Source organism: Rhagoletis pomonella, unplaced genomic scaffold (genome assembly GCF_013731165.1).
Source record: "Rhagoletis pomonella isolate Grant_MI unplaced genomic scaffold, Rhpom_1.0 Rhpom_scaffold_00004, whole genome shotgun sequence".
Taxonomy (NCBI): Eukaryota; Metazoa; Arthropoda; class Insecta; order Diptera; family Tephritidae; genus Rhagoletis; species Rhagoletis pomonella.
The window spans coordinates 42826338-42851868 of NW_023458558.1; the positions used below are offsets into that span (position 1 = coordinate 42826338).

At 33.8% G+C, this 25531-nt stretch overlaps 1 protein-coding gene across 1 annotated transcript in view; it reads left to right on the plus strand.

Annotated features, from left to right (window-relative positions):
* The first annotated feature begins 14392 nt into the window (after positions 1–14392).
* The window catches only part of LOC118738225, a 34210-nt gene continuing 23071 nt past the window's right edge, over positions 14393–25531 (plus strand). The window contains exon 1 of the mRNA XM_036469149.1: positions 14393–14705. Coding sequence (XP_036325042.1) covers positions 14393–14705 — 313 coding nt within the window. The remainder of the gene's footprint in view (positions 14706–25531) is intronic.

Genomic DNA, 25531 nt, shown 5'->3' on the forward strand with positions numbered 1-25531 from the left:
AAATTCATTTCCACATTTCGTCAACCGGCACAATTCTATAGGTCGGATTACAAGATTCAGATATTTAAATGATTGCATAGATGCCTCTCATTTTCTGTGGGGTTCTTGGGGCCGCTGATTATGAATTTGTTTTCAAGTTGGAAAATTTCAAAATGGCGTATTAAATATGGCGGTAAAAAAATTTTAAATTGATTAGATTCGCGTAAAACTTTATAATGTAAGAATAATCATTGTTTAGTAGTGGGACCATCGTCTCTAAAAACATTGTATTTACTTACGGCTCCCTAAAGCACTCTCATGTACTTTCAACTATAAGCTTCCGCCAAAATATACATATTTGTAGACTTTTATACGTTTCAGTGAGCAAAGCTATGCTTTTCCATTTGCACTTACTTAATTTCACGTAAGTACAAAAATATTTGTGCTGCATAGCAAAAGCTTTTTGCTGTACTAAATGGCAACTTTTGCTAACTTTTGAATGGCATTTTTAAATAGGGAACTGTTGAAGTGTAATAAATAGGAAATGAGCAACGCAAGTACATTAAATTGTGAGGAGTATTGCAAAAAAGTTGTTTAGTTCGGTGTTATAGAAGTTTACTCTTTCTTGGCGTTATGTAAAGTTCAAACGACAAATATAATAGGAATTTTATTTTGATTTGATGACATCAGTAGTAAGTAAGTTTCGACTTACAAAGTCAAAAATTAAGTTAAACAAGTAAAGGAGTCTAAGTTCGTGCGAAGCCGAATAATAAATACCCGGCGCACGTATGAAATATAGATTTTTCTACTTTCCAAAACCTACCGCTACATGATAAGCAGGAGTGGTTTAAACATTCAAACATTTTTGAAAATAGGTGAACATATAAAAATTGTAACCGTCGCAAGATGGCCTTCTCCTAAATTAAAAATTAAGGTTGATTTCGCTATAATACACTATTTGATTTTTGCCAAGGGTACCATGTTTTTAATCGGTTTTATTTAGACCGTATTTTTGATTTTTTTTTTATCAATTATAGTTACTGAAATTTCACCCCCTTCCTGTTGACGAAATGATGTGAAATTTGGTACCTACCTTTAACTCTGATGACAATAGAATTATGGATATTCAGTATAATTGTAGATCCAGGATGATCGCCGCCACAAAATGACGGAATACATAGTTTTTTTGAAACCCCCCTCAATATGGGAAACAAATTAAAGGGCTTGACGAGTGAAAAATATTGCATTTTAGAGAAAATTTCTTTTTTCGAAAACGGCGTCCCTAACAAAATGGCGGATCAATGAGTTAAATAAAAAACTAAAAACATTAAAACAAGGTAAGCAAAAAAATTATAATTAATCGGGTTTATTGGAAGGAAATATAATGATGATGCAGAAATGTACTAAAAGCTAAAAAAAAATAATTAGGTAGGTACCAGGTACTAGTCATCAGTCCTTGCATCACTCGTTTTTACAACGCCTTTATCAACTTGCAATGTTCTGTGTCCAGACCACCATTTATACTATAAATATAGCAATAGTATTTATGGTAAACCTAGTCACGCCATTTCTTTAAATGATTAATTGCTGCTATATGTATGTATGTATGTAAATATATAATCAACGTGAGCACAAAACGTTTTGCTTGCATAGCCCTCTGCACTCTTTGCATTGCAAGTTGAATTAATTTAACATCTATTGCAAAATTTTATACAGACAAGACTAAAAAGCAGAAAATAAATAATATAAAAAAAAAACAAGTAAGAAAGTCTAAGTTCGGGTGGATCCGAACATTAAATACTCGGCGCAAGTATTAAATATATGTTTTTTCACCTTTCCGAAAGCTACCGCTAGATGGTAAGCCGGGGTGTATCAATTTTGAGTAAATTAGCGTCTTTAAATTTCGAAATATTGCAGATTCAAGCATTTCTGAAATTTACCATTATATGAAAAGCGGCTGTAATTTTAGTCCGATTTCAATAATTTTCAACGTTTTGCTTTTATGTGGCAAGCACAATAACCATACCGAGTTTGGTTCAAATTGCTAGAACGGTTAGCGAGATACATATATGTGATCATAAGAGGGCGGTGCCACGCCCATTTTTCAAAATTGTATCATAAATGAATTTCTTGGTAAAGAATTGTTGCAAACATCAATTTTGAATAAATGAGCCTTAACATTTACTGATTTACCGAAGATTTTGTATTTCTCTAAATTACCGTTACATGGGATGTGGGCGTGGTTATTGTCCGATTTTTTAAATTTTCGGTCATTAAGTATGCTGTACTAAGGCCAACAACTGTGTCAAGTTTGGAAGGAACTGGTGCAGCGGTTACCAAGATATACACATCTAACCATAAGTGGGCGTGGCTACGCCCATTTTCCAAAAAATTTATAATATTCTTATTTTTCGTCTAAAAATTATTGTAAATATCAATTTTGAGTGAATTATCTTCAGTACCCAGCAAAAAATGGGTAATCGCTTTTAGTGGTAACGTATTCTAGAAGGCATAGCGTTATAATGCCTTCGAATTTTTTCGCTTCTTTTATGCATTGCTAGTATTGCAAAGTAGAATGTCCTATAATATTTCCTTTTTAATTCGTTTCTTTGCTTCATTTCCGGGAAAGCAAAGTATAATGTCCTACAATATTTTATTTGTTTCGCTTCTTAACTTCATTTCAGGGAATGCAAAGTAGAATGTCCTACAATATTTTATTTGTTTCGCTTCTTTGCTTCATTTCCGGGAATGCAAGTAGAATGCTGCATAGTAGTCAGCTGAAAAATAGAATGAATATCCAAAAGTTCTTTTTCTACTTTCTGTGGAAATTTGTCTCGCATAAAAATCATGTTTTGCTTTGTTCAATTTGCAGCGAAGTTGAAGTCAGTCGATGAAGTGAAGTACAAGAGTGAGGAAGTACAATTTTAAGCTTAATTAATAATGGATGTATGTACATACCGATTTTTAAGAAAATCTAAATACCTAAATACATACATACATATGTTTGTATAAAAGCTGATTTATAAAAATTTTAATTAATTTTAATCTTTTAAGACATTTTCTGATTTAAATTTAATATAAATAAGTATGTACTTATCTAGGCATTCTACATTAGTTTCTCTAAAGGCATTATTTGTTCGCTTCTCTGGATTCTGTTTATCCATGCGTTCTCCCTTCGTTTGAAGGTAATGCTGCGGGTAAAGGCTTACCTCCAATGACATGCCCATGTTAAAATAAGGTCTTCTTGAAGCGAAAGGGTAAGCGATTCCCATCGCCTAGCTCGTTTCTACTTTCGTTCCTGTGGTAATCGTGTTTTTTGCTGGGTAGTTACTAAAATATCGCAGTTTTCGTTTTTCTGGAAATTACCGTTATATGGGAAGTGGGCGTGGTTACAGTCCGATTTCGCCCATTTTCAATACCAACCTACATACCTTGGATTAATGGAAATCTACATACTAAATTTCGTTGAGATATCTCAATTTTTGCTCGAGTTATCGTGTGCACGGACGGACGGACGGACGGACAGACAGACATGGCTTAATCGACTTCCCTATTCATTCTAAGCATTTATGTATACATGTGTCTATATCTATCTCGATTCGTTTTGTCTGATACAAACAACCGTAATGTAAACAAAATTAATATACCCTTGTGCACAAGTGCGCTCGGGTATAAAATTTAATACACAACGCTTGTTTAAATGTACTAAAGATTAGAAAATAATAGCCTCATCGATTCGCCAACAGTTAGCAAGTGGCGAAACAAACGAACTCAATGAGGTACAACCAAACTCGCTATCGTCTATCTGTGCTAGCTAACTTTGTTGTTGCTTTCCCATGCAAAATTCTTCTTTAAGCGACCGGAACTCAAACATAGCGAGCGAGAAGTGGCGAATCGATTACGGCTAATATCTCTTAGTATCACAAAACTTGTTTTGATAACTTTTAAATTTGAAATTTTAGCAAGTCATTAGAAACAGTTTAAGAGATTAAGAATGTAAAGCGTGGGGCGCATGTATTACACCTGAATTCACATGAAGAGTAATATATTTGTATGTGTGTGGGTATATGAATAACGACCGCTTTAAATCGATCTCAAATTTGTACTTTCTCTGTAGAAATTTTAGGTCTATCTTATGTAGTTTCATTATTGCCAATGTTTATAATGACTTTCGCTAAAATTTCAAAATCAAAAGTTATCAAACCAAATTCTATGGGACTGAGATATAATTTATAAAAGCGTTGTATATTAAAACGTTTTTATTTTATTTATTTCATACTTTCTTCGTTTATTTTGTTTTTGTTATTGGCTTTTGAATTTTAAATTATGAATCATTTTTAAAAAGCTCGAGGCGCAGCAATTAAATAAAACGCAAAACTTCGTTCTATTGATATTTCAACTGTCGATATTTCGACCTCAATCTGTAAAAATAACATAAAAAATGAAATAAAATGAATGAAAAGCAATGTGCTCTAGGGTCAAGAGCTTTCACCGGATCTGAGTATTGAAATCTTCTTAGTTATATGTCTTAAAATCTCAGAGTTTTCTGAAGATCGATGAAACTGGACGACAAAATTCTCTAATGAGATTCGAGAGCAATTAATCAATTTTGCAATACTTAAAAGTTGGAAAAGCATTCCAATTTAACAAACAACAAGTAAGAAAGTCTAAGTTCGGGCGGAGCCGAACATTAAATACCCGGCGCAAATATTAAATATATGTGTTTCACCTTTCCGAAAGCTACCGCTACAAAGTAAGCCGGGGTGTATCAATTTTGAGTAAATTAGCGTCCTTAAATTTCGAAATATTGAAGTTCCAAGCATTTCTGAAACTTACCGTTATATGAAAAGCGGCCGTAATTTTAGTCCGATTTCAATAACTTTCAACGTTTTTCTTCTATGTGGCAAGCACAATAACCATACCGAGTTTGGTACAAATTGGTAGGACGGTTACCGAGATACATATATGTGGTCATAAGTGGGCGGTGCCATGCCCATTTTTCAAAATTTTATCATAAGCGTATTTCTTGGTAAAGAATTGTTGCAAGCGTCAATTTTGAATAAATTAGCTTTAATATTTACTGATTTATCGAAGATTTCGTATTTCTCTCAATTACCCTTATATGGAATGTGGGCGTGATTATAGTCCGATTTTAAAAATTTTCGGCCATTTGGTATGCTGTACGAAGGCCAACAACTGTGCCAGGTTTGGAAGAAATCGGTGCAGCGGTTGTCAAGATATGCACATGTAACCATAAGTGGGCGTGGCTCCGCCCATTTTTCAAAAATTTATAATATTCTTATTTCTCGGCTAAAAATTATTGTAAATATCAATTTTGAGTGAATAATCTTCAGTAGTTACTAAAATATCGCAGTTTCCATATTTCTGAAAATTACCGTTACATGGGAGGTAGGCGTGGTTATTGTCCGATTTTGCCCATTTTCAATACCATCCGTCCTACGCCAGAAAGAAGTGCACGCACCATTTTCGTTAAGATATCTTATTTTTTACTCGAGTTATCGTGTGCACAGACGGACGGACAGACGGACGGACGGACGGACGGACGGACAGACAGTCACCGCTTAATCGATTTCTCTTTTCATCCTGATCATTTATGTATACATTTGTCTATATCTATCTCGATTCGTTTTACCTGTTACAAACAACCGTTATGTGAACAAAGTTATAATACCCTTGTGCACAAGTGCGCTCGGGTAAAAAAATTCTGAAGAAAATAAAGCAAATTTAAAAAATCGGAACATGTGCGGACTCACCGGTATAAATATTTTTTAGAAACGCGAGTATCGTTCTTGCCTTCTGCTGAAAAAGTTTTCTTGTAGCCCTCAAATATCTCGTATGTAAATATGTCACTAAAATTACCCTAAGTTCAGCATAACTAGTATTTTAATAATTTTTCTGAATTAAACGTCCGCAGCGGTCGTTTACAATTTTTATTTATTTCCAGCCGGTGCGTTGCAGGCTTAAAGCCTTTAATTTAAAAACGAGAGGAAGGTTTTAGAAAACTCCACAAAATCAATATATGTATGTGTATTTCCACAGATTTGTGGGATACTCAGTGGTCAGTATTTGCGCCTAAGGGTGAAAATAAATCAAAACCCCAAATAAAAGGTAATAACGACATAGCCCACTCACGTATGCAAAAAAGGAAAGCACGTGAAAAATGAAATGCAAAGACTGCTTGTAAACCACATTCTCATGCATAACAAAAAGCATTAAAACCCTGCCCGAAGTAATAAATTAACGCACTCAAACATGAAATCGCCGCTCACAATTAAACAATATGTATGTATGAAATTATATAAAAAGAGTGGCCGAACAAGAGATTATTTCAGGTGCGGTTGAATGCGTGAACAAAAAATTTTGTTGAAACTGCCCGCAGATACTGTCATAACACAATAGTCAACCACTTGTACAATTGTAAATATGACATTAAAATGTTTTCAGCTGTCATTGTTGCGGGAGTAGTAACGATGGCAATCAGCTTACATAATAAATCGAGTACTTCTGTTTATATACATACATACATAAAAATTAACTTCGGTCTTAATTAAGGTAGCAAATTGGTTTAAGACATGGACCTTCGCAAAAGATTTAAGTACTTGGCATCCAAATAGTTTTGTACGTCCTCCACCAAAACAAAATTCTTCCAGGAAACGTTAATTTTATTAGCAGATAAAACACGTTACTCATACGCCATGGTGTGCTGCCCAAAAACTGTAACAAACAAAGTGCGAAACAATTTTACATGCAAAAGTTTTAATCAAATTGTCATGCACCAAACAATATGCTTCTGACTCCCAATGTAAGAACTAACTTTCTGTGGGTACGAATTTGCGTTGTTGCAGAAAAAAAGTTAATTTATAACAACTTATTTCCACGCCGGTTCGTGATAATAATATTTTTATTAGCTACACTGTTTCTATATGAAGCTAGTTTCGACATTTTGTTCTAATAAGATTTAGTATCGAAAATATTCTTTCAAAACTTGCCTAGGAATGTGATATAATGGTTCGTTCAAAACCCTTTTTCAAAATTTACAAAGGTAAAAAGAAGAAGGTGAAGACAAAAAGAGAATAAAAATTTGCCCGCAGTGAATTTTCAGATTTTTAAAATGGTAAAGTAATTTAATTTTTTAAATTTAAATAAAGCATGTATACTCCATGGAATAAACGAGTAGATAAAAAATATATAACGATAAAACTGGCACATACATAAATATATGAAAGAATGCAATCAGGCGACGCCTCCAGCCATTGTGTGTCACAACTTTAAGTTGTCGATTTTTGACGTAGAATACGTCTTACCTTAAGGTATGGGGGCTATGTTCAAATGTTGTAGTTGTAATTTTTAGAGCTTCACAAAAACGCTTATTGCACGAGAACTAATAAAGCGATTTCAAAGAAAAGTGTGGCGTTTCAAAGATAAAATTCCAAACCTGTCGACAGATTCATTTTTGTAAATAACCAATTCGGTTTCTGTCGTAAAAACAACGGTAAACATTGCCTTATTTTGGGGTCAATTTTGAGCCTTTAAAGTGCTCTAGCAACTTATCCTTGGCATATATAACTTTCATTTTCGGGATATAGGTTCTTTGGAGCAGTAGAAATATTATCGGGTACACATTTTATATAAATTTAACAAATATTGAGCATTTTAAGGCAAAAAATTGTTGAAAAAATTTGCAAATTTTTTTCATTACCAAAATGCTCGAAAACCGCTCGAGTGATTTTGTTTTTGTTTTCTTTAATCAAAAATTCAAGAGTTTTCCTTTCGTTTGGTATATGGGAAGTTTTGGTTGATATCTTCTATATATGTTTATTTTATTTATTTTATTCAAATATATGGGCATAAATGATTTTCCATACAAAATCACCTCGTCATCATTTTGCAAACACGTGCACGCATTGGAAGCGTGGGAAGGAGACAAAAAGTATGTATGTGTCCGTAAGTACATATTTCGGGGTTTATCGGTATAATAATCGATACTTTGTCGGTTTTATTACCCATGTTTTTATCGATTTTGCTATCGAAATTTTTATCGATAATGTTATTGATTTTGCTATCGATATTTTCGGAACTTATCGATATAATGATCGGTATTTTTTCGATTTTGTTATCGATATTTTTTCTCGATTTTGTTATAGATATTTTGTTGACTTTGTTGTCGATTTTGTTATCGACACTGTTATCGATTTTGTTATCGATATTTTTACCGATTTTGTTATCGATTTTATTACCGATATTTTTATAGATTTTGTTGTCGGTATTTTAATCGATTTTGCAATCGATATTTTTACCGGTTTTGTCATCGATATTTTTATTGATTTTGTTTACGATTTAGCTATCGATATTATTATTGCTTTCGTTATCGATATTTTCATCGAATTTGTTATCGATATTGTTATTAGTTTTGCTATCGATATTTTCGGAACTTACCGATATAATGATCGATACTTTTATCGATTTTGTTATCGATATTTTTTATCGATTTTGTTATCGATTGTGTAATCGATTTTGCTATCGATTTTGTCATCGATACTTTTATCGGTTTTGTTACCGATATTTTTATCGATTTTGCTATCGATATTGTTATAGATTTTTTTATAGGTTTTATATTCGATATTTTTATTGATGTTGCTATCGATATTGGTATCGATATTTTTATGGATTTTGTTATGGATTTTGTTATCGACTTTATAATCGATTTTGTTATCGACTTTGTTATCGATTTTGTAATCGATATTTTGATAGATTTTGTAATCGATTTTGTAATCAGTATTGTTATCGGTATTTTTTCGATTTTGATATCAATATTTTCATCGATTTCTTTATCGATGTTTTTATCGATTTTGCTACCGATATTATTATCGCTTTTGTTATCGATATTTTTTGCTTAGTGTGTGCTTTTGTTTTTTTACTTGGATATGCTCTTAACTATACCACGTATTCTACGTTTAAATTTAGCGGCTGTATCTCCGATACAGCCTGCAGGCCAAGACGAAGGCGCTGGACTGTTCCTTTTTTTCAAGCCTCGGCTCCGGCGGTGACTTTATCTGAGTGGCCAAGCTCTTCCACTATCCGCACGTGATAAATACTTTGCGGTAATGCTGTATTCTCTAATAAACTTTATATGTTAATTACTAAAAATCTATTTAGCGCTCATTTCATAAGAATGAAAAATCATTTCGCTTGAGAAATAAAGAGCGGACAATCGAACGGATTGTAAAACTGCTTTGTCCCAAAATCTTATGAAAACTACATCCTTCTCTCATTTTACCGATTTTCGCCAAGTAAAATAGAAGTCAGTTTTTTTCTCTTATGCGCCGATTTAGGATAATTCAAAGCCCTTCTTTAATAGGAATTTCCATCCTCTCCTTGCTACCCCTTGTAGGCCCAACATTTGATACTTTGAACGCTGAAGTAGTTGCTAATCGTTACATAGTCCGTGCTACTTGCTTACGTGCAAGGGTCCATGCATTTTCCGCAGAATCTTTCTATGAATGATTCAAGGCCTACCTAGTCGAATGTTGTATTGTCTGTTCTTCTGCATTCTATACCAACACAGGCATGTTGAGTCGCTTACATTTTTTAAATTATAATTACCGACAGTGGCGTAGTAAGTGCCCATGTGCGATTATCCTGGCCGTTTAACTGGACATACTTCGTCTTGTTCTCTTTCAATTCTAGATCTAGAAGTTGATATCATACATTATTGTAATGTATAGTATAGTAGTCTCGTAGCACGTATTATCTTCTCTAGCATAGACCAGTATGAAAGCTCTTTTGGTGTCCAACGGCTAAGAGACGTCCTTCAAAACTGTGACGGAGATTATAGTATTTCTGGAGGTCTATTTGCAGTCGAACTATTTTCGGGGGGATACCAAGCTTTTTAGTTTTTTATATTATGACGTTCTTTGAGCAAACGAGTATCTTTCAGTACCTAAGTGTCTATCAAAATCGGTGCTAATTAATAACTTCACGAATTCTATAAAGGTAATGCCATTATATAATTAGTTTCCTATCACGTGCACTTAACAGGTTTGTATGTATATGTATTGACTTAATTAGTATACCATTCTCACATATGTGCGTATGTTTTTACCACATTCTCAATAAACACAGTTGTTTCCTCTTAAATTCCTTTAAGGTAGACCTAAGTCTGTTGTGTAATTTTCAATTAACATCTAATTTACCTCTAAGCATTTCGATTGCATTTCATGCATTTCTGAGGTATTTACTTTCAATTCAATAACAATGTCTCTAATTAGTTAAGTAATCCATAGTGCTATTATGGTAGAGTCTTCTCTAAGCATACGTGCATAGCACACATTTCTAGATACCTATCTACCTATACATACATATGTATATGTGCCGTATATTCATTTGGAAAGCAACAGTATATTCATTTGGAAAGCAACAGTTACCAACATTGGAACGCCGAACGATGAAAAGGCCAACATGTTTTACACATGTGTGTACAAAGGTATACATAAGTATGTATTTATGAGAGCATATTCGATTCATAAAAAGCAGTGAAGCACACTTGAAATCTCTACTGAAATTGCTTTCAAAACGCAGCAACTGTCGTATGTACATATATAAATACTAGTGTTGCCAAGTGTCCCGTATTTGCTGGGACGTCCCGTATTTTGCATTGTATTTGAAATGTTCCGCCGGGACAAGATTTTTCCCGTATTTTCGACACTTTTATTATTCTTTCCATTTATAAACTTCTACTCAACATGGTAATGGTTTATCGGGGCTACGTCATGAGCAAACATTATTGCATGCAAATCTGTAAGAGAAATATAGCTAAAAATTACCGTTGCTTTTGAGATTTTTTTTTTTTTTTGTGGAGGGTGTTGCGAATTTTCTTCCATATAATCCATGAACAAAACAGACTTTTATATGGAAGAAAATGTAATTCTGAACGACTTGAAACTTTACACTTTTTTTACATCATTATACTGAAACTGAATGGGCTACAAAACCGCATACTCGAAATCTTTCTAGGAAATATAATTAAAAATATCGAAATTTGTATGAAAATTTGTGTAAGTTTAATTAATTTTTGTGAACTTTTTGCAAGCTTTGAAACTTTTATTTATGTGGTATCTGATATAGATGGTCCCATATTTTAAATGAAAATTGTTAACAATAAATAAATAAAGATAAGTGGCCAAAAGCAAAAAAAAAATTCCGCACAAAAAAGTTTTTTAATTTCATGCAAAAACAGGGGATGCGTTCCAGTATTTTCAAAAACCGCATAAATTCAGATACTCCATGTAAAAAATTCTAAAAATCCACAAAACAAAATCCAGAGAGGCAATATTAAGCAAAAAAAAACATTTTATTTCTTCACTTCAACACTTATTATTCCATGTAAAAGTGAACATTAATGAATTAAATAAAATTGTATCTGAATTTTAACCAAAAACAAAAAAAAAATACATGAATTATATAAGAATATAAAGATAAATTATATATCAGCAGCATTGCCTCTTACACATTAAAAAAAAGTAATAATAACTCTCAAAAAAGCAAAATCGCTACAGCGAAAAAAGGGTTTGCAAAACCACATAAATTCAAATCCGCATAACAAAGAACCGCATAAAAAGAGACCTAAGTGTATTTCACATTTTTTTGGAAATCCCGTATTTTTAAGACAAATTATGCTGGAAAAAAATCTGGCAACACTAACAGTAGTGCAATAGCAACTCGTCCATGCAGCAGTTGTGTAAATATGTAGGTAAAGGATAAAATCTACACAAATACAAATAAACGTGTTTATATACATATATATACTACGACTCTATACTTTCATATGTACATATGCACATGACGCTGTGCATGACTCAGGCAGATTTTCCTTTACAGTATTTATTTCGTTGAAAGTTATGTGTGATATGAATGGTTTAATAAAATTAATTATTATTAGCTCGTATGTTTTAACGATACCTTGAAAGGAATTATCGTTAAAGATATGACGGAATTTTTGAAGTTTCTATTACCAATTATTATTACGAATTCTTATTGTCTTGCAAATTAAAAGCATTTTGAAGAAACTTTGATGCAAATATTTCAAATTATAATTTTTCTATCATATTCATATTTCCACTATGTCAAATTCAATAGCATATGTCGTCAAATAAAAGAAAACGCATTGTCAAATTGGTAAAAAGCATTCTATCGATTGAAAAAAATACAATCTTCACTCACATGTTACCAAACAGTACCTCAGCTTTCATCAAAAGCATGGCACTAAATAACAAATTCATAGCATTGTTTCTTGTATTAGAAAAGCCTTCAAAGGGAAGCCATTCTGTACCGGTGTATTTTTGGACATCTCTCGATCTTTTGACAAAGTCCGGTATGAAGGCGTTATAGACAAACTGAAGGTTTCACTCCCACATTTTCAATGTATTTTCCGCTGAGATAGGGCGTTTTTGAACAAAAATTATTTGATAGGATGTTTTTCAATCAAATTCTGACGCAGTGCTTTTTTTCGGAAAGCTTTCTGAGATAGGGCGATTTCGAACTGGTTGCCGAGATAGGTCGATCTTTCTTTCAGGTGTCGATATGTAGCTGTGTCGAATGTCAGGACTTAGCATAAGTGGTTCCAGGGATAAGCGAATGAGAATTTAGTTTGTATGGGAGATGCAACGCTCCTTTTCCAATACCTGCCATTTTCCGTCGCAAGTACGTTATTGCTAACATATATAGCTGTGGTAAATTTCGGGATGTTAGCTTAAGCGATTTGAGGGATAAGCGATATGAGAATTTCAGTATGTATGGGAAGTGCCACTCCCCTTTTCCATTACATAGATATCTCTTTTCGCCACAAGTGGCGTATTTACAATTAATGCATCCGTGTCAAGTTTCAGTTTCTCAGCGCAATCGGTTTTAGAGATGTATTATCGCTCTCAAAAAAAGGCTGTCAGCATTTTATTGTGGCATATTTATGTATACATATATGTTATATATATTATTCCAGAGTGTAAGAATTTAAGAAATATCTCCGCTAAAAGGGCACCAACCTAGTTAGTTTTTAGTCTAAATATTTATTTTCAATTGGCGCCCATATGTTCTAAGTATGGGCAAAATCTACAACTAAATGCAGTTTTTAGGAATATGCCGACAACAGCGCCGCCTAGGGATTAAATTTTTTGTCAAAATAATTCCTTTGCGGATGCTAACAATGTTGCAAAATAAAAACCATATCGGTCCAGCCGTTTAGTAGTTTAGCGACATACAATATACGGAAAACTCTATGATATTGTGAAAGCGTAACGTCTCAGATTTCTTCATTTCTTGGCAACAACATCAAAAAGTTTTGAATTTTTTTTATCGAAAAACGTTCCACACAGAGGTTTAAAAAAATCGCTTTTTACAGAATTGAAATCGGTTTAGCCGATTGGTCATGCGAAAGACATTTCATTTATACATATATACGAGTATATAGAGCAGATAAGATAGGGCCCCAGACGTAACACATTTTCGAAGTAATAAAATTTAAGGTATAAGTAGTGTTGTGTATATTTAACCCTTGCAATGGCTAGGCTAGACTGAACAAGTGTAGGCCCTACAAAATTTAAAACTTCATAAATTTTGTTTTCTTATCTTCGGCAAAAAATTAAAATACGCTGCAAAACGGTCATAATGTGTTGAGTATAAAAGGAAAATGCAGTGAAAGGTTGAGAATGTGCGTATCAGCTTGCTTAGCTACGCGGCTCTTCTGCAGGTAGTTGGAAGAAAATGTGCGTAAATCAGGGACCGTAAATGGCAGTTATTTTTTTTTTCAACAATTAAAATTGGCCAGATATTTTTTATGTCCGAAATAAAAGTATTTTCGCGTAGTAAACAAACCGTTTAAACATTTCAGTTTTGAAGCTACATTAGTCCACTTTCAGTTGACACCCAGCTTGTTTAATTTGGATAAGCGGTTTGTTTATTACTAGGAAAAGACTTATTTGCCACTTAAAAGTATCTGGCCAAGTTTATCAATTGAGAAAAAGTAACCGTTATTTACGGTCCCTACCGTAAATACGTTACTTACGTTTGTTTAAGTCAAAGTGCTTGTTTTTATATTCATGCATTTGTTTTACTGAATAATGTTGAAAATCAAAAATCAATATTCGATATTTTAAGTCACCTTCTGTTGGCACCTGAGGTCGAAATAATTCACTAGAATACTGTTAAATTCAATGATTCGAGTATTTTTCGTATGAAATGTGAGCAGGAAATTAAGTATGTATACGTCAAATGTCCCAAGCGCGCTGAGCGGTGCAAAGCAAGCTAATTTTCGACTAGCTGGGAAGCAGGCAGAAAATGGTGAAAAAAAATAATAATAACATCAGATAGCAGTTGTAGACACAACAATGTAAATGGCAACATGAATGGTAATGGCAGCGCTACATGTTCACATGGTCAGGCCGACGACAGAGATAGGGGAGGATGTGGTGGCGATGGTGGGAGTGTAGCTGCTCTTGGTGCCAAAATGATTTCCCGCACACTGCCCGATTGTCAGGGAAATTTCGTAAATGTTGGCGTGGTGTGTGATTTAGATGTTATGACGGTTCTATGCAGAGGTGTTGTTGATGTTGCCTCTAAATCTAATTCATCGGAGATGCAAAGACAAAAAGTAGCCAACGAGAATACTATTAACCGCTTGCTGGCGATGGCGATGTCGGATGATGATGATTATGGTGAGCACCAAAGAGCAAAACAGATTTGCATTCATATAGAACAATGTTCATAAATAACAATGAAGGTAGTTAAGCACTGGAAATGAATGGCGGCCGCTGTGGTGTAGCGGTTGGCAGTGTGCGCTACTATTCCTCAGGGACTGGGTTCAAGCCTTGGTAAAAGCAATGTCACAAAAAAGTTAGAAAATACGTTTTTTTCTTAACACCGGTCGCCCCTCGGCAGGCAATGGCAAACCTCCGAGTATATTTCTGCCATGAAACAGCTTCTCATAAAATCCATTAGCCGTTGAAAGTCTATCAAGACGCACACCGCAAATTGGTAGACGCTTAGCCAAGCACTTAGCGCGTAAGCCTCAAAATATTATTATTATTACTCGAATATCTGGCTTATAACACTATTGGAAAGATCAGTGAAATTACTGCATTTCTGCAGGAAAAACAAACAGCAGCATTTTTAGCGAAAGACACATTATCATCCTTTGAAATAAAATTTTGTATCTGGATTACCTCTGTGGAAAAAATAGCATTGAATATTTCCCACTTTTATACAACTTTCTACAAAAAACGCGATAAATTGCTAAATGAAATGTGAAATGTCAAAACAGGGTACTTGGTAAATCGCCTGAGAACTTTGTCAGATTATATTTCGGATGGTAGTACTAGTATCGATTAAGTACAAAATACATTTATGAAGCATTCATAGATCTTCAGAGAACTTCGAGTACATTGAAACGCGCATTTTAGTCTGTGTCCCTGAATGAGTTTTGGGTTAGTGCTAGGATAGAATACCATGTAGGAGCTAAAATGGCTATCTTAACTTTTCTGCCTTCTGTCACAACATATCGCTTACACTTATACAAAAATTAATTCAGGTCGAAATTGGAAATGCACATACATCTTTCAGACATAATGTCGAACTATAAAGCCATATTTAATAACAGTAAAACAATTTTATTCTTCATATTAAAATTTAAAGTTTATATACAATTTTTAGTAAAAGGTTTTGTGCATATTTAAATTGCATTGCCTTTGATTTTTACTAATTTGTGTGAGTATTTAGAAAGGGTTCCATTATTTTAAAAGTTTGCGAACCCCTGGGTTATAGGACACAAGTCTGAATTAAGTCTAGATAAAAAAAAAATGTTGCTTTATAATAACATGATTAAACTCTGCTGGGCTTATGGAACCGAACTTTAGGGCACAGCGTGCAATTCGATTTTGAAAAGACTATAACGACTGTAGTCACAATTTTACCCGCCATATACGGAGCACCGCTGTGGTGTAGTGGTAAGCAGTGCGCGCTTCCACTCCGCAACGCCTGGATTCAAGCCCTGGTGAAAGCAACATCGCAAAAAAATATAGAAAAAGGTTTTTTCTTAACAGCGGTCGTCCCTCGGCAGGCAATGGCAAACCTCCGAGTGTATTTCTGCCATGAAAAACAGCTACTCATAAAAATACAATCGCCGTTCGGAGTCGGCGTAAAACTGAAGGCCCCCATGTGTGTGCCAACAACAAGGTGCACGCCACAAATCTAAGGAAAAGCTTGGCCAAACACTAACATATTTGTAAGCGCCAATCTATTATTATTATTATTATTATTAGTAATTAAATATTTAAATAAAAAGAGATTAATATTTTCTCAGGACAATTAAAATACAGTTTTCATAAAACTAAAAAAAAAAACTTTAACTCAAACTTATTATTGGACATGAAGCAACGAGATACGAACACGAAAAACATTTATGTATGAAATCGGAGGAAACGCTCCGCCAATCACTGGAAAATATATTTTTCTCGCTATGAACAAAATCAGTCGCTCCTTTTTCCCCCCTTTTAATTGACTCAACTCTTTTTTCTAAACATTCATTATTGCAAGCACGTCATCAAGTAGAAACGATTCATTTAAAACTTTTGCCTAGTTTTTCTTGTTTTTCATAAATTCTTCGCAGTATTGCTTCTAGCTCAACTTCTACTTACCGAACTTCGCAACAAACTTTAGCGCAGCTTTAATTTTTTTCACAAAATAAATATGTAAATGAATTTTTGTCATTGCTGGCAGCTGCTATTGTCGATCGTTGCGGCAAACTGTACTTTGGTTTGGCATACACTTTTTGCAAATTTAAATTTTCCCATAAGTTTGACATGTCCCTGCTTTTGTTTGCAATTTTATAGCATTTTCTTTATTCATAGTGGCTAAGGTTCGGTTCACATAAATATGTGTCGCGTTCTCTTTCTGCATGATAAAATATTAACTGAAAAAAAAATGCTATACAAGATTATGTTATCTTGTTTTATAAAGTTTATACTTTCTACATAAAATTGGTAGCCGTTTTACAAGTTTCTTGTTTTTTATTAAGTATGCGCGTATTTAAAATTAAATATGTTTTTTTTGGGTTCTTTTTCGCTTAAATGTTGATGCATCAAATAAGGAAATATAACAGTGAAAAGTAGTATATTTTAGTCATCCGATGTTGTGCGTTTTTCCCATACAAATTTTGAAGGAAATATATATGAAGATGTATTTGATAATTCCAAATTTCGACCAACAAATTCATAATTAGTTCCAAGTACACCACACTTAACCCTTTCATCATGCATCCGAAGGGAAATTGGAAAAATTTACAAAATTCGCACTCTATTTGAAAAAGATAACATCTCAAATGTAGTTGCGAGTATTTTCTTTTTATAATCAGCTTTTTTGATTTGGCTTGATGAGTGTAAAATTTTTTTATAGCAATTAATTTGCATCAACCACTATTGAATGCGTGCGTGTTTTTGGAAAGTGCATCGATTTACGAGTTAAAACAAATGTATCTAGAACTCAAAGTTTTTTTTGTGTAAAAGTACAAGTGTTTTGTCAAGTGAGTAAGCCACATTATGTTCAAATATATGTTTATTAGCATGGGCCGAAAATCAGCTTTTTTCGAATTTTGGTTGGTAATAGCAAAAATAAGGTTCGTTATGCTCTAAACATAATCTGTGTGAAAGATGACAATTTTTTGTCAATATCTTAGGCTAGCCCAAGTCAATCAAAGTTGAAGTGCTAAAAAATGGGTTCTTAGCTTACTGAAATCCTCTGCAAGAAAGGTCTATATACCAAATTATGTAGAACTAATATTATTACCTGCAGTTTATTAAAAAAAATGTATTAATTAATGTATTCATTAATTTTTAAATTTTGAGCAAATTAAACTTTGATGGACTTGTCCGAGCCTAAGATATTGACAAAAAATTGTCATCTTTCACATAGATCTATAAAGAGAATAAAGAAACGACAGAAAAATAGGAAAACTTAAGCAATAAACCTTGCCGCTTACCTATTGGTAAAACTATTGTAACTTATCTGAACTCTTAACTGCAGTTAAGTGTTTGGTGGAAATGGGCTAAATATTTTTTGATTTTTTCTTTTTAATAAATACTAGCCGGCCGCGGATGCGCGAGGCGCCACGCGCTGAATGAATGCATATGTATGTAACTACATTTACGTATTTGGAGAAAGAAATATGTCATCATGTAATCCGTTTTTTTTATTTTGTTTTATTACATAAAAAATCTTGTCGTAACTAATAAAAAATTCAAAAATTAATTTTTTGCTTGATATGATGGATTTCATCGAATTACAACTCCCCACATCGTTTTAAGAAAAGCAAAATATTAGTAACGCCTTTTTCCATTTCAGTGACGATGTTTGTTACGTCTTTTTGCATTTCAGGTGACCATATTATATCATCTTTACACCTCGTAGAAACAATAAACCAACACTGACAAAGGAGCTAGAGTTTTTAAAACTGATGTTAGAATCTACAGAGTACCCACAATCACATATGTATTATCGATTCTGAAGAGGCCTAGTGACCGCAGGGAATCTCTTAGTCGAGGCGGATTTTCCACCCTACTTCCACCATCTACTCCCTACATGGAAATAAAACAGACCTACGCAGTTGGATGAAAACATATTTTTGCATTTATTTCTGAAAAGGGCGGCCGATGTTGAATACGTTTTCTCTTTCTTTCGGGTAATCATAGAAGAAAGCTCATTTTGAAGGCTCTGGAACTCACAATATTTTCGTAATTAAAGGTACACACTAAGCCTCAGTTAAGGCATTTTCAAACCCACGGAAATATATTCTGCGCCGATCTGATGAACAGAGATCTGATATCCATGGAAAATTTTTGCACTAAAACGTCAGTAATTGATAGAAAAAAACTTAATGCGCCCGAAAACAAGCATGAGTAGATGGCAATAAACTAGAATTAAAAAAGATTTCGAGTTTCCGAGAAAGCGTGTAAAACAAACAAAAAATTTTAACAAACAATGAAAACGTAAGGTAAGCACAGTTGAGCGGAAGTACAAAGCACTAGCGTTTAATTAAAACTCTTCCTAATTTTCTGCATTTTCTTTTCTTTGTCACCCACTTTTGCTGTCCTTCAATTACCTTTATCTCAGCTCTTCACTTGAAATATTTACTTGCGCAGCAAATTAGCAATCGCCCACCACTTATTTAGTTTCGAAAATGAATGACAAAATTTGATGATGATAAACGAAAAAGACTAGCACATTTTCAAGAAAGCTGCCATTGAGGAATATTTCCTGGAATAATAATTAAAGCGTTTTATTTATTTAGGCTACTGTTTACTTGCGAAAAAGGCCAGTTTTAGAGAAAGCCCGCTTGGAGAAAAATTTCTTGAAAATAACAAAAAAATTGTAACCGCTTGGAAAATATTAGTTGTGGAGCGCCTATTTTCGAACAGTATATGGGTTCTTGTAATGGGTTCGGTACTTTTTATATTGTTTGAATGTTGCGCTTACTTCGCTTATATTCCTTTCTTATTTGATTGCACTCAAGTAATATTTAAAGCAGAATGCTGCTGAAATGTCACGTATACGCAGTGCCTGCCATTTGTAGATAAAAGAGCAGGGAATATATAGATTAGTGTTGGGAAGTATCGACTACTTTTGAGGATCGAGTCCTTCGGTATCGATTAAAATCCAACCGAAGGTGGATTTTTTGGCTGCAGTTGTAGCCGAAGCCGAACCGAACGTTCGGTTTAGATCTATCAATCGGCGGGTTACCAAAGCCGAAGCCGATGATTTACCCTAAAATTAATAGCATTTTCTTTTCTCGAATTAATTTTGCATTTATTCTGCCCTGCGCAAGGACTGCTAAATGTTCGTGTTCTTTTCTCAGCATCTTCGCAGGCATATTGCGTACTCTTTCTATAAAATGCTGCACTTTTATAATGTTGCCATATAAGAAGGTAGCATTTTTTTCGAGAAAAGAAACGCCATAAGTAAGACGGTTTTTTTTAAGCGCACAACAAATACAAAGTACATGGAAACGTATTTATATCTTGCGTATTAACAAAAAAAAGATCCCATTTTCATAAAATAATTGTAGTCAAGTTACAGTTTCCCTGCATAGTCATTGTTATGTAGCAAATATATTTGTTTATATCGTCGTTTGAAACACAAAACCGCTCATGTTTTATAAAATCCAGCAAATGTGCAAACAAGCGAGCAACGTAATTGATGGTGACCACATATTTGATTGCTCACTTCTTGGGAAAAGCTTAGAATACAAAACATGAAAATTTGAATAAATCACAGCACACGTTGGATTTATCACATCGCCGCCAGGTAAGGGCATCTCAATTTTGCGCATTGCTGACTAAACATCGAAGTTCTTAAATTTACGCTTCTCTTTTATGGCCCTGTAAACTTCTATTATCCTCAGTGGCTAAACAACGTTTATTGTAAAAACTCGAATAATAAATTCGTAGGCCAAGGATTACTATCGAAAATGTATTAAAAGTCAACGCCACTAGCTGAAGGCAATGAAACCTTTAACTCTGCAGAAATTTAAATGAAGTGAAATGGCAAATTCCGTTTGCTTTGGTACAACAGTGATTTTCGGTTAGCACACCAATTTAGATTATATATACAATATTGTCTGTACTTGTACCAGTGGAGGGCAGGCACTGATGGCTGGCAACCTTCGCGATAAGAGCACATCCGCATGTATTTACAACACAAATGAGTGTAATAATGTACTCGTATATACCTGCAAGTAAACAATTTTAACTACTGACAACACATCACAATATTCCATGCCCATTGATGGTTTCTGAACATACTAAATAAGTAGCATATGCTGACTGCTGCCAGCGCTGCTCAAAGAGCGTTATTGATGATATGCCTCATAATGATTATTTGGTAAATTTGAGTAATTTACAGTCACGGCACAAACTTCTTATTATTCGCATTTCTCATTTCTTACAAGTAGATTGTACATACCTTCACACATACATATGTACTCGTGTCATACCAATGGCAGGCACGTGATTCTTGCTATTGATTGCTGTTGCATGTACATACGTGTGAGTGGCACCATTTTATTTGGAAGGCGCAAACTTTTTGGCATATCCAAAAGTGAATGGGATTAAATGTGATTTTTGGTGCCTATCACAATGAATACAACTTTTTGAGCACGTTTTCTTGAAGCTTTTAGTGTTCGAATTTTGAAAGCAGCTAGTCGAACGATGTGACCATGAGCTGCAGGTAAAACTTGTATTCAAGCAGAATATTGCATGCAGATCGAGCTCATTTATAATCGCAGCATGTCCCTTATTAAGGCAGAAAGTAGGAAGATTATAAGCAGTCCAAGTTTCACAATTTTCAGCATTTTCTATTCGATTGTCTTTTCCAAATATCAGGCTTTCACAACTGGTTATACAAACATATGTATCTACATATGCATTTTATATAATAAACAGCAGCATATTTATGTACATATGTAAATATATGCCAATGTGAGCAACGACTAAATAAATCACATGTTTAGTAAGGAGGTTCATGATTGATATTGAATGTTAACGTCTCACCTTCAGAAATTTTTATGAGATTTTTCCGGAAACTTTCTGGGATTATTTCTAGACACTCCCGTATTTTTTTTTTGGCAACTTTAAAATTGAGCTGCACATAAAAATTTTAACGGTAGGTTTTAAGTGCCTAAGATGTTTGCCGTACCCGAAGGTTTCCCTCGCTTCTTGCTCGCAACTCGTTTTGCACATTTTTTTTTATAATTATAATTTTGTTATAATCACCGTAAAAAACGCCACATTAGGATGAGGTGCCGCTGACCCCTAAGGATTTGAATACAAAATATGGCCATTGTTGTAATTTTAGCGTTTTCGGGCTTGATTTACTTGGGTAGACTGATTTTTGAGCTCTTTCGCCACTAACAGCTCTTTTAGGAATGAGCAGATGGGAAGCAGCAGAAGGACGATATGAATTGGTTCAGCCGTGTCTGTTTGTAAACACGCCAATTCGAACAAAATTAAGGTATTTCAACAAAAGTCGTTGCCGATGTTGCCTTTGGTATAATTTAGGTTTGTATAAAATTTTGGCGTAATCTAGCAATAAGCACGTAAATCTCCCATGTAATAATTAACAATATTCATGTTTTATTATTATTTTTCTACTAATTTCGCTGTTCAAATTTACATTTCAAATATATCAACAAAACATTTGTTGGTACTTATGCACCAGTCGTTGCCTATGGGTTAATGACAAACAAATCATATACATAAAATTTCTGTATGTATTAATTTCCAAATAAGCATATTGTCAATGTCTGGTTTACTGTATAATGTAATTACTACCATTTGGGTTTAGATTAAGGCCCTAAACATAACCGCTGAAAATTGTTCACTGTGGTATTCCGTAAGCCACTTGCAGATAGCGTGTATTTAAATGTAATGTAAAAACACAAACTTGGTAATCTCATTGAATGAATTCGGCTAAATGTTGAGTAACCTTATCTGTATTGTGTTACAAAGCAAAAAGAAATCAAAATAGATTTGAGGAGTTTCTAGTAAATTACACCGTGAACAATTTCAGGTTCATTGTCTGTGGGCGGAATCATACCAACTCAGGATGAAAGATGTAGACCAATATAGTAAAATCCCCAAATCTGAGTGCATTATGCGTGAAATTTATTTTTTATGGACATAGTAAGTTTGCTATTTTTGCTTAAGTGTTTCTAGAATAAGCTGAGTAAAAAGGGAAGAAAATTTCATATCGGAGCGAAATAAATTTGTAGTGATGGGGGGTCAAGACCAATGAACGTCTTTGTTTTCAGTTTTGATATCGGTTACCCTATCATTGAGCCCTGCACATTTTACGTGAGCTAGTCATCACACAGCCAACATGAAACATAACATCGACCGTACAGCAAAAAGTTAACGTTAAAATGTTCCACAAAATTATGCCTTGGCCATTTTTTCTACACATAATTTGGAGGTTTTCTTATATCGTTCTAGGTCTTTCATCTTTCAAATTCCGTCAAATCATATTTTATATTTCCCGTTTAACTTTTGTTGATAAAGCGAAATTTTAATTGAGTTGAAGAGGAATGGTTTCATATGAGGGAGAATTGAAATTTTGGCAAACATTTTAAACCCACAAAAGTGATTCTTTAAATGCCATAACTACCGATTAGCAGTACCAACTTCTACATCTGTATGGCAAGCTTCTCGTAGTTTGGCTTTCTTTGAACAAATATGTACGTATTTGCTAAAGGAAAATATTTATAATTTCTGATCAAATAAACCACACGATGGTAGTCCCAGCACGACAAACCAAAAGATAAATAGCAATAATAGATACATATTTACACAAGCAATTTTACTCTTGCATCAAAACACATACACAGTTACATCAAAACCAACAAACGGTCTTCAGACATGCAATGACCTCCCTGGAATGCTTCATTGCCAGCTTTTGATATTGCACGATTTAAATGCCAGTAAATTTTTGCAAGGTCGAAATTCCAAAAAAAAAAAAAATACGCTGGGCACACTTGATACATACTTACATATGCACCTACGTATATATATGCATATCTATTTGCATATGAATTGAGCTGAAAACTAAAAAATTACATTTACAAATTTTCCATGAATTGGTCAGCTAAAAATTTAATTAGTAGATAAAATAATAACTATTAATTGTAAATAATTCTTACTATGCGAATAATTTTTCTTTTGTTCAATTTAAAAACGTGTGTATATTTAAAACCAAACAAAATATTTTTATTTTTATTTATGTATTTCATAAAACTTCTCCTCTATTTGTAGATTTATACCGTCTACCGCGCAACGGCAAATCACATGCGCTCCACTGGATTTATTGCTGACTTCTGAATCTATCTTTGAATCGATATAGCTACCTGAATAGGTAGATAGTGACGGAGGTTTGTGCAGTTGTAGAGGAACCCCCCATCAGTTCCAAATAAAACTAAGCTATTTCCATAAATCATGTTCTTCTCTGATTTGATTATTTTTTTTTTTCCCATCAAACTTCTATAAGATAAAAAATTTTCGGCATAATTTTTGTTTGTGATTTTGATTATAAGAAAATGTTGCATCTGTGTGTGAAACCTCCCTGCAAAATATAATTCTTTCACTCCAGATATGTTAGTATTTTAGGAGGGCATCTCAGAAATGTGCCCTAGGAAGTAGAGTAATTGACTGGAACTTCGAATTCCTACTAACCACAATCTCCTGCTGCAACAAGATTTTTCCCAACTTTCACTGCACATTAGTTACTTTATATTTTCAAAAGAGAATGAAATGAGGAAAAATAAAAATCTGGTAAAGTTTCAAACATTCAATGGCAACTTTTGTTTAATATGGAATACATTGTATTGAAAAGGTAATATACCTATTCCAGAACCATTCAGGTAATTGAACTCTTCAACCTCTTTGATTTCTATGGTGGCACGTTTGTCTGCATTAGGTGCATATGTGCGTTATATTGGTTTGGTTAGAATACAAAAAAAGTATCCAATTACATCCCAATTTGGGAGTCTCGAAAACAGCCATCCTAACTTTTTTATTTATGACTCTATTTCAAAGTGAGGCAAATCATTAAGAATATATTTTTAAGTAATAAACACCATTCTAAGATCCTTCCGGCCTCAAGCGCCAATAGTATATCCAAATTCCACTTCGCTGTTTATAAAATTAAATATTTAAGCTAACGATAATTTTTTGCTTAGAAGCGCTCCGGTCTAATATGCGCACATACATACGCGAATGTACAGCTGTTAATTGTTCACATTGTTTAAGTCTTATCATTTCTGTTTCGTTTATTACCTTCGTTGGCATTCTGCACGCTTGTAGTTCATTTCATTTAACTGTGTTGGTAAAATGCCTGAAATGAGTTTGAAAAGCTCATTCGTTGTCGTACGCAAATTAATGTCAGCCATGATACAAACTTGTTATCATTTTCATTGGTTTTTATTATTTGACTCTGCACTATCTATGAACTTGAGTACACTCCGTTTCATTTCAATAGTTACATTTTTTTTCTCAATGTCCATCTCATATCAGAACGTACGAGCATCGGGAAAGCTTCGTTTTAATCTCATCTTAAAGAATGATAAATTTCAAATTTAATTGGTGAAATTGAAGAAAATGCTACTTCCCCCTTTTATCAATAAGGTTATTAAAAATGCACTTAAACCCTTGCTAAGAATTTAAAGGAAACTTAGAACTATAACAGAGCAAGAATGGGCGAAGCAGGCGCACTTTCAACTGCAAAAAATGCTTGAATGGAGTGCTTCACGGATCCAAGACATTGCAGGCGATCTGTTGGAAATAAAAGGCAAGGAAATGCATACGTTTTTGATAGCTTAAGCCGGCTTAGCATCACATGAAAAAGCATTAAATGTAAATAATAAAAATTACATTACGATGTCAAAATCTTATTGTCGAGATATTGGGCCAGATTCAAAGAATAATACACAACGTTAACAATAGGG